Source organism: Oculina patagonica, unplaced genomic scaffold (genome assembly GCF_052425735.1).
Source record: "Oculina patagonica isolate OP01 unplaced genomic scaffold, crgOcupat unplaced203, whole genome shotgun sequence".
Lineage (NCBI taxonomy): Eukaryota > Metazoa > Cnidaria > Anthozoa > Scleractinia > Oculinidae > Oculina > Oculina patagonica.
The window spans coordinates 903-12,140 of NW_027558041.1; the positions used below are offsets into that span (position 1 = coordinate 903).

General features: G+C 40.9%; 1 protein-coding gene across 1 annotated transcript; it reads right to left on the bottom strand.

Moving 5' to 3' along the window:
• Positions 1-246: 246 nt before the first annotated feature.
• On the bottom strand, positions 247-3,818 carry LOC144640228 (general transcription factor IIH subunit 5-like). Its single transcript, XM_078499430.1, has 2 exons — positions 3,716-3,818; positions 247-718 (listed from the first exon to the last, which is right to left on the bottom strand). Exons 1-2 carry the CDS (start codon positions 3,748-3,750, stop codon positions 535-537), a joined length of 219 nt encoding a protein of 72 aa, XP_078355556.1. The 5' UTR covers positions 3,751-3,818; the 3' UTR covers positions 247-534.
• Positions 3,819-11,238: the final 7,420 nt, after the last annotated feature.

An 11,238-nucleotide genomic window follows, 5' to 3' on the forward strand; every position in this document is an offset into this window, starting at 1 on the left:
AATAGAGTGAACATGCCATAGTAGTTGAGGTAGAAATGCTGTGTATTTATTATCACGCAATAGCCGATTCCCTCTATAGCGTGCGCCTGCACGCTATAGTCTCGTGCATGGCTTGATGAATACAACTACCGTGATTCCCTGCAGGCGCGCGTTATAGAGGGAATCGGGTATTTCCAAGGTGATAGGCTCCAGGCAAAAAACACAATAAACAATTATTTTTCCCAAGGCTTGTTTGAAAAAGATTGATTTGCCTAGTTGCATGTCTATATTTATTAGAAATTTATTCTTGACAGCAGTAATTACTGATTGAATGTCTATCCTTCATGTTCACCATATGAGATCTTGTCTATACAATGAAGAACAATATTGGTCCAATACTGATCACTAATTGACAATCCTTCTCCAATATTAGTCCAATGCTACTGCCTTCCATAACAGGCTGTTAGAACATCGGTTTAAACCTCTGCCACACATCAACCCATTCACATAGAAGCTGTTGTGCTTGACTAAAGTTCCATGCAGATCTGTTAATTTTCAGTTGGTTTGTGCGACGTTGAAGGAATTATTATCCATAATTTCCCATACTTTCTCCTGCAGAATTGGAACAATTTCTGCAGACACAAAAAGGTGTGTCTCATCCAGATCCTCTATCACAAACTTTTTACCCAAAATTATTTTCTCGTCAAGGTGAAGAAGAAACTGCTTCACTGCAGGATCACTAAATAGAAAAAGAACATGACATAAGTTTACAAATGATCGCTTGAATTGGTCTCCATCTCAAGAGAATGGGTAGGGGACTTCCATCTAAAAGGGAGACTACTTTGTAAAAGCCTGCAAGGGTTTCCTTAGTCTTCCTCCCAAATGCATTGTTGGTCCAGATCACCAACACAGTATGACTGCATTTTTTATTTATTTTTGTCCTTGATGACTTAAAATACTGGCATTTTGTCCTAAACACCCCCAATGAAACCACATTCCACATAATTATTTCACCACTTAGCGAGACAACAAGCGTCCCAAGCATTTTTTTAAGGAAATCCACCTCCCTGGACCTTCGCTGTGGCTAATATTTGGGAAGAATAAGAGCCTCTGCATAAATCGGGGCACAGGCAAGTGTTCCATACTTATTGCGATATGCCTGCAACAACACTGTTGTCTTTCACGGTAATTTGGTGGCAACTCCAATTTGGCAGGCTGGAATCTAAATAAGATCCAGGCAATACTCGTTGTCTTCGCATTTCTTCATGCAAGCTAATGTGCAAGCTTTGCACATGAACAAAGATTTGATGCAATTCATGCAGAGCCCTTTCTTGTCAAGTATATCAGCGGAAAAGAAAGAGTTTGGACGTATACAAAACATGGACCCGGGTCCATGGACCACCCCTGTGGACCCGGTCCATGGACCACCCCTGTGGACCACCCCTTATTTTCGAAAGAAAATCAAAGTGTAGAATGGGGACAGGGTATGAATTGACGGCAGGTACTAAAACACAAAACAACGAAATGAAACAAAACCAAATTAGCGAAACCACTGAAACGACCAAAACGAAACCGCCGAAACGGTTTAAAGGAGCGAAACGAAACATAATCAACTAGGACTCCGGTTAGTCTGTTTACTAGGTGATTTTGTCTTGTTGTCTAGCAGAGTATTCTACTAAGCAAAAAGCCATTAAGAAGGCTTTAGGTGGGGTAAAAATATTTGATTTAAAAAAACTGTTCATTCGGCGGTTACATGCAATGTCTGAGACATGTCTAGATTTTATGCAAATTTGATCCGGTCACGTAATCAAACGTAAATATTCTTACGGCAGATTCTCTGTTTTTAAACATCGTTATTCGTTTGAAATAGCTTTATAATGCAACAAAGAACTAAAATGAAATCTTCTTGTCTTTTGAGGCCGACTGTAAACAACGAAACCTACCAAAAATGAATATATTATGATTGCGTGCATGATCTATAATTTGCATAACATACAGACATTGAATTCCCTTGGGGCCGCATCGCACGTTCAAATTTTAGCGCTGTGACAGCCATGCTTTGAAAGAGCCAATAAAAAAAAATGAATTTTCTTACTTGGCCAGTCTCGCCTTCCGGCTTCGTCTACCCGCGAGATGCGGGAACCAGATTACTGTTTCAGTTGTTTAGGCGGTTTCGTTTTGGTGGTTTAGCTTGTTTTGGTCGTTTCGTTTCGGTGGTTTCATTTCGTTGTTTTGGGTTTTGGTACCTGCCGTCAATTGATTTTCTTTTGAAAATTAGGGGTGGTCCACAGGGGTGGTCCGTGGACCGGGTCCACAAGGTGGTCCATGGACCGGGTCCACAGGGGTGGTCCATGGACCCGGGTCCATGTTTTGTATACGTCCAAAGGGTTCTGCTTGCAGGGTGGTCAAGAATAAAGAAAAGGTTTCCAATACCCACATTTATACCCTGGGTGCTAAGTCAACCAACCTGGGTCATGTAAACAGGCTGAAGCATAGGGGCTGTGTACCAGTTTCACTGGCAGTTTTCAGTGATATATTTCATATATAATTTATGTCATTATTTAGGTTCTGAATGACAGATATTCCATAAATTCAACTTAGGGAAAGTTCATTTAATATAACAAGGGGGGGATGAAGATATTGAAACTCAAAGCTTGAAATTTAGCAGTAGAAAAAATTTCAGAGCCCCCCCCCCCTTCAATTCCTTTGCTCCCCTGATAAAAGATCGCTAGACTGTCTCAAATACATTTACCACTATTGTCTTCAATGGTTTATACTATGACAGACTTGAGATCCAGTTGTGATGAGATCCCTGTCGAGTTCTTGAGTATTTATTGATTTATTGTCGCAGAGGGTCACTGAGAACTGAGAACTACCAATACTTGATTGATAGATTTATTAAAGCTGCAAAGTAGTAAGTTTTTGCAATCAATCTGACATCCAGTAGAAACAAACAGTAAAATTATTTGTTACAGAGTAATCGTTTTTATAGTTCCCGTTAGCAGATTTTGAAATCTTGTTGAAACAATGTGGTTTTATTATAAAAAGGTTGGGCATTTCTAATTTTTAAAATTTTCTAAAGCATTTTTGGGATGAACAAGAGTAATAATTACTGAGACTACATTTGTTATATCTGTAAACCATGTGATATAACTGAGTTGTACAGGTCATTAATCTGTTGAGTTGAAAACCATGCGATCTGTATGATGATGTCATGTGTTTTGTGGTTTTCAAGTATACAAATTTTCGGAGCCCCCCATCCTAGCCCAACAATTTTTTCAGAGCCCCCCCCCCCCTTCGGGTGTCTAAAAATTTTCGGAGCCCCCCCCTCAATATCTTCATCCCCTCCTTGTCATATTAATTGAAATTTTCTTTAAATATTGATTTAATGTATAAGCGTAAGCTTTATGCAGGCAGTATAGACCAGTATATAAAAGAATAAAACAACATGAGAAAAAAAAAATAAAGTCAAAAGTGTCCGACACATCATAACTATTGTAAGAAGAATTTCTTCTAACGCATGGAAAATTAAGCTTTTAATTTTCTTTATATTGCAAAAATAGAATGATCTGTACTGACTTTAATAGCTACTAGCATTCATAGCCAGGCAGCAGTGACCCGGCAATGCAAAAGAAAATCAAAATGTCCGATAATGCAAGTATTTTAGTCACGGTGTAGTGGAAAAAACTCGAACTCTCCGACGTTCTTGTTCTCAAAAAATGTCAAAGGAACCTACCATTCGACTAGAACACCCTTCGTGACATTTACCATCCTGAAAATCGACGTCCAAATGATTCCTTCCTACCTTCACATCTCAAAACTCCTAATGAAGGTGAAACGAACATGTGACAGCTTGGTAACCGCTTACCGGTCTCAAGATGGGAAGAGGGGTGGGGAGAGTGCAAGTCATTGATGTCACATAAAATTATAGGTTTACTACTAATATGTGTGATAAGACCTGTTCTTGGCATTCCAATGGTACAGGAGAGTAACCATACAACGGTCAACACCATTGTACAGTCATTTCAGGACTCATGATCCAATCCTTCCGTAGCATCCAAAATATCATTTTGCACTTTTGTTTTGATCCTTGTTATAAAAGCGTTATCTGATTATAAGCTGCCAAAGATATCCCAAAAATCTTTTGAACCCAACCCGCCTGCCCCACCGTACCCCAGATTGCTGAATGTAAGGTTAGGTTGTAGTCATGAAATCTTCACTTCCAAGTCCCATTTGCCAAATCGGTCATTTCTCGACTGTAACCAGGAGTTTATGTTTATGTTGTGCAGCCTCATTCCCAGGGTCCTGTCCATTCCATCCCTCTCTCTCTGCAGCTCCAGGGGATAGGAAGAAGAGGACCCTGGGAAACAATGTTGTGCTGATCTGAAACTTAATTCTTTGTCCTCTTAAAATTCTACTCCTCAGTCAAGTCATGAGCTCAAGTCATGAGTTGCCAGCCTCTAGGAAGCCAGGCCATGCGGGGTACCAACAGCAAATGGTAAGTTAATAATTTGGGTAATTTCAGGATTTTTCCTAAGACCCCCCACCCCTCTGGAAATTCCAATAAGGTACATACATTTCCTTAAAGTTTTTAGCCTTGAGATCCCTCTCACCTCCAGGAATTTCCAGTCCCTTCTGTGGTGGGAGTATGAGCCACACATTGTGCTCCAGGATGATCATTGTAGAAATGTTGTCACATTGTGCCTCATACCTTGCCATGCACTCACCCCCCCCCCCCCCAATAAACTCACAACAGAGCAACAAAGGTAAAGTAAGTTTGTTTGCTTTAATAAATTTTCAAGCCATTACAATTCTATGACTATGCTGTTTTTAAACGATTAAAACTCAAAAGCTTTAAAAGCAGTTGAGGGCTCAATGGTTCACCGTGTAAGTTGCATGACACTATTCAGTTGGTTATACAGTATAACCCCAATATAATCAAGTGCTAAGGGACTAGAAAAATGTGTGTATTATAATTTTAAGGGCTTGTTATTATTGTGAAGTTCCATAAATTATCCATACCTCCCCTGTGGAAGGGATTTTTCCTAAGGACCCCTCCCCACACCTCTGGAAGCTCCAATTACCAGTAAACTTCATACATTTCCTTAAAGTGTTTGGCCTTTGAGACCCCTCCCACCACCAGGAATTTCTAATCCTTTCTGTGGGGGGTATAGACATTTTCTGGAAGCAAACATTTGGAGTTTTGCTCCATAACCTGGCCTGAAGAACAAACATGTTGTTTATATTGAGGATTGTGCTACAAAGGGGTTTGTTAAATCAGGGTTCCACTGTAAACTGTATCAAGTCACTTGCTGTGCCCTAATTACAAATACACAGTAAGCTTAGGCTCTCACAGTGAGTGTTTACTGCTACTTTGTTTTTCAAAAGAAGTGATTATATAGTTTGCAAAGAGAGTTAACACCATTGAAATCACAAGTTTCTTGTAGTTCAGTTTACTCCTAAGAACTGTGAGGTAATTCTAGAGGGGTACATTGGGGTTTGTGATTTTGGTCAATTTTTATGCAGTAGTTTGGATATTTGTATGGGTAATCAAATGGTGACGTCCGAGTGAAATAAGGAAAGAATTTCACGCGCGTTTTGTCAAAATTCTAATAATTTCCCGAGCCTTTAGGCGAGGGAAATTATAAGAATTTTGACAAAATGCAAGTGAAATTATTTCCTAATTTCACAAGTATAACATTTGATTACATTTTAATATCATAGGTGACAAATTACGCTTGCAATCGTAGGTTTTTGACTGGTATATTGCATCGCGAACTCCAAGCTTTGAAAAGTTGAAAGCATACATTTTGCTCAAGTTCGCAAGTTTTTTTAGTCTTTGAAGAAAACCTTTTAAAAGAGATTCCTTTTTGCTGTTGTAAAAAAGTTTCAAAGATGAATCAACTGTCAATTTTTTCTCACATTATGACTATAGTTCGTACTGAATGAACTGAAAACGGTGCCCGCGTAAAACGCTCAAAAATCCGCTCGATGCCATTTATGTACTTGGCTTAAGTCTTGAAGTCGTTTTGACGTTTTTAAATATAAGATACCATCAAACGTTTTATTACATGGCCAAGGCTAGCTGGCTAAGATGAAATTCAAGCGAAAATGTACAGAGTTCAAGCTTTAAAACATATTTTATTCCGGACGCCATCTTGTCTCTAACTACGTTGCCATGGCAATTTTATAATTTCACATGTGAAATTATGAATTAACGTTATAATTTCGCGCCAAAATTAAGGAGTAATTTGTCACCTATGATATTATATGATGAAATACAGTATTGCAGTATTATCCAAGCCTGTAGGATGCATTTTTCTTAGTGTTTTGGTCAACAACAGTCAGTATAAAAATGTATCCTTCATATATTTCCCACTGACCATTTTTAAGTTTCTGGTTTTTCTGGAAACAAGCTTAATATTGTTATTCTGTCACACGAGTTAAAGTAAATGATACAGTTTATTAAATGCAAGCAGTTCTACCTGGCAAACAGGGCTTTTAAAAGAAGCTGGCAGCTGACAAATTAATCACCATCTATTTTGTGTTTTGGCTGACTACTTTGCTGGATTGTTCTCTGATTTTTAGTAAAAGATAGCAAAATAAGCCACCTATCTTAACAATAAAGCTGCCTACTTCAAAACTTTCAGACACTCCTGTGGCAAAACCGCCAGCTATAAAGGCTTATTATGACATTGCAGTATTCCAGTTTTTGCGGTAATGCGGCATTTGCCAATTTTTCACAGTAATGCAGTTTTCAGAACCCTCCATTGCCCATCTCACTCCTGTGTACATCAGATAAGATGCTTTTGTTAAACTGGAACTTGATAAATAAGACTAGCCAAAGGGGTCTCAGAAATGTAAATAATGCTGTATAACAATCAGCTTCAGCACTGAAATTATGCTATTTAATTATAGATCTTTTGAAATTATTCTCTGCTTGTCATTAAGATTCCAGTCTTGTAAGGCTTGCCTTAGGTTATGTTGTGCATCCTCGAAGCTTGGATCAATCCTTAGGGCTTGTCTAAGGTCTTCAACTGCCTCCTTATATCTACCTGTGGTTCAAAGATAATAAGAATAAATTAAGAAGTTTATTGACGAGGGGTGTCGCCTTTATGAACCACCAAACAACAAATTGCCATGGCCAGAGCCGGATGAACACATATGGCGACCTTAACCCGTTTTCAAGTGCAACCATTTTCAGAAGAAGGGAATCAAAAGATTCCTAGGCATCTGTAAAAGTCTTCATCCGCAAACCTTGGTTCTGTAAACACGTCACCAGGGCAAAGAAAAATCCACCTGTACCGAGAAAAAGGGGGACCAAAAACTTAAAATTTAAGCACACGAATGAATGGAACATTGATTGACACGCGACAGCTAGCGTGACAGTACAAACGATAAATGTTCTCACACGATATTTTCACGTGATAACGTGACAGAACATAAAGTCCTGTGGGGTACTGCCATATATGGGCTATATAGGCATGTGCCACGGGATAGGGAACGGTTTTTGAGGTTCTCTGTTCTTAAATAGCGTATCATTTTTGCTCCTTTTGACATCATGTTCCCAGTGTGATCCTTAGAAAGGAGGCTTTTGTTTCAAGCTCATTTATTCAATACATATCAAGCATACATTTCACACACGAGCAGTGTGTAACTCAATCCTAGTTAATAATCTATAGAATCACATGCATATTGTAACATCCTCCCTTTTGAATATAAATGAAAGTGTCATAGTCACTTGAATTTCCGAGTCGATGAAAGGTGTCAAAGTTATTTCAATTGTAGAATCAGCATGTTTGATTAGTAGTCTCTTGAATCATCATCACTTAATCACTATAAGAACAGTAACAACAGGCTAAGTAAAAATTGGTCATTTAATGGCTAAGTTAAAATTGGTCAACTAATGACAGACGTAGTCCTTAAGGTATTCCGGGCTCCTTCTGACGCGCTGTGGCCTCTGGCTTCCTTTGGTTGTGTTGGTCACTGGAGGCACAGGTGACTGTTGAGGGACAGTACTGCTTTGTGTTCTCTCCATGGGTTCTCCGCTTGTGCTTGTGCTGGGAGTCTTGCTCGCGTCCATAGGTTGCTCTGGGATGATTGGCTGGGTTGGCGGTTCAGAGGTGTGCCTCAGATGGTGTCGGTTTCTACGGTAGACCGCTCCATCTTCTGTTTCAACGGTGTAGGATCTCTCGTCCAGCCTTGCTGTCACTTGGGCTTTGCAACAAGACTTCTCACCAAGTTTGAAGAGCTTCATTCTAACGACATCACCTTCTGCAAGGCTGGGTAGGTCCCTTGCTGTTCTATTATAGTACTTGGCCTGGACCTGTTGGCGTTGTCGCAGCTCCCGCTTCTCACTTTCCAGGTCTATGTTCTTTGGCAGGAGCAGGCTTTGGGTCGTGGGAAGAAGTGTTTTAATCCTACACTGTTGAGACAGAAGATGGAGCGGTCTACCGTAGAAACCGACACCATCTGAGGCACACCTCTGAAAGCTTAGGGAGGAACTTGGCCAGATCATTGATGAATCCATTGAGACGCTGGACACCCTCAATGTCTTGGGGTTTGGGCATATTGGTGATGGCCTCCACCTTGGCTGGATCAGGCTTCAGACCTGTGCTCGTCAGGAGGTGACCCATGAAGGGAACTTCTTTCCGTCGCAGCTTCATCTTCTCAGGGCTGAGGACGATGCCGCGGTCCAGACATCGTTGTAGGAGGTTTTGGAGATTTCTATCGTGATCAGCAGTGGCTTCTTCATCGGCATCTCCACTCCCATAGATAAGAATGTCGTCTGCAATGCACAGGACTCCAGGCAGGTTTTCCAGCGCCTGATTAAGGTGTTTCTGAAACATTTCCGATGAGGCGGATAGTCCAAATGGCAAACGACGCCACCTGTACCTTACATAAGGAGTAGCGAAGGTAGTAAGGACACTGGACTCAGGTGCTAGGACGCAGTGCCAGTAGCCGGACTTCAGATCTACAGTGGTGAACACTCTTGCTTTCGACAGTTCTGGGAGTATGTCCTCCAGCACCGGTAGTTCCTAGCTCCCGCCGGAATACTTCTGGGTAGTGGGCTATTATTTCCTCCGTGGTTTGCACACTCTTTACCTCTGCTCCCGGTCGTTCAGGGGGTTTCGTGATCTTGAAATTTTGTACGTTGACAGTAATTAAACCCATCTGTTGAGCAGCCTTGGCTCCGATGAGAGGAGTCAATCGTTCGTCAACCACGAGGAATTCTACCGAGAACTTCTTCTTGTTCTTGGGGTTTTGCAATATCACTCGACAGGAACCCAATGGTTTTAGAGTTGTCTCATTCCACATTTGTAATGTCTTTGTGGTTCTTTGGAGCTTGTGATCTGCGACAAATCTGACTGGGATGACGTTCACTGAGGCGCCGCTGTCTATTTGAAACTTTACCTGTCTTTTGTTGACGACCATTTCCGTGTAAATTTCTTTGGGGTAAGTTGCTTGCGTGACGGTGTGTACTGTTTCCGGTCGTACAACAATGCTGGTAATGTATTCCACGTCGCTATCGTCAGAAGACTCGTCGACGAGGCTGTTGATTTTCTTAGATGGTGTGGTGCATTGCGCTTCGAAATGATTTCGGCCACCACACTTTGTACACTTGGCTCCCCATGCTGGACACTTGCCTTTTTCGAAGCGATGTGCCCTGCCACAAAATTTGCATGTTTTTCGCGATTTGGTTTCCGGTTCTCGCTCCCGGTATTTCTTTGATCTGTCAGAGTCGCGACGTCTTGATGGGGGATGTTTATCTTTCACTCCGTGAAGATCTTCGTTCTGGGTGCTCGATATTGTTTTTAACTGCACAGTTGTCGCATCGTTACTTTTACATACTCGATACATGTCTTCAGAGTGAGTTTCCGCTCTTGCAGAAGCCTTTTCCGTGTGTGCTTGTCTTTAATGCCCAGGACGATCCTGTCACGAATGGTCGAGTCGTGCATGCAATTGCAGAAATTACATGTCTTGGCGAGCGTGCGGAGGGCGGTGACATAAGCATCGATCGATTCGTTTTCTTCTTGATTTCTCGAATTGAAAGTGTATCTCTCGAAGGTTTCGTTCAGCTCTCCGACTGTAAACTGGTCGAACTTTTCAATGATCTTGGCCATATCATTTTTATCTTCAGGTCAATCAAATTGAAATCCATTGAAGATCTTTAACGCATCGACGCCAATACAGTGGAGGAATAATGCGACTTTGTACTCAGACGATTGCGAGTCAAGTTTAGCAATAACCATGTAGTTGGTCCACATTTGCTTCCATACCTTCCAATTTTCCGCGATGTTTGCCGTCGTATCCAATCTTCCAGGAGGCATTATTCCGGCCATCGCGCCGAAGGACAGGTGTTGCACAATCGACCCTTGAGCTGCTTGTGAACTGTGTGAAGCTTGTGCTCCGGTTTCTGAAGATTGTGCTCCGGTTGCTGGAGCTTGTGCTCCGGTTTCTGAGTCGGACATGCTATTCAGTACAGGCTTTTTTCAGCTGTAGTGAATGTGACTCTGGAAATTCTTGTAGGCGAAGGATTTGTTGTCCTTTTTCGCTGCCACCATGTTTCAAGCTCATTTATTCAATACATATCAAGCATACATTTCACACACAAGCAGTGTGTAACTCAATCCTAGTTAATAATCTATAGAATCACGTGCATATTGTAACAGCTTTATTTCTATCAGCTTAAAGTGCCTATGAAATGAAAATTAAGTTGAACTCATATGAAAGGCCTTTCAAAATGAAGAAAGATGGTGTTTTCCTTTTCCTGATATCTTTTCTCGTTCCAGAGATATTAACGATTTTGTATTATGCAAATTAGATAACTGATGACGTCATGAGTTTGACAGTAATTGGTGTAAAAACACAAAATCAGTAGTATCTCTGTAAATACTAAAGCAAAATAATTGAAACTTGGCACCAGTGTTGTACCCTAAGAAATACACCACATGTTGCATATTTTGGTGTTGCTATGGCAACACTCTCGGTTCCAGATCTCTTTCATGCGGATACGGCAATCCCGGGTTTTGATCCATTCCAAACCTCATCTCCCACCTTTAGAGTCATTTGGATATCTAGCACAATGAGCACATTACGTATGTTTGGAATGACACCATTTACTTCTCCCTGTAAAGCCACAAACAGTGATATTTGATTCAAAGAAGAAAAAGACTGGAACCGAGAGTGTTGCCATAGCAACACCAAAATATGCAACATGTAGTGTATTTCTTAGGGCACAACACTGGTGCCAAGTTT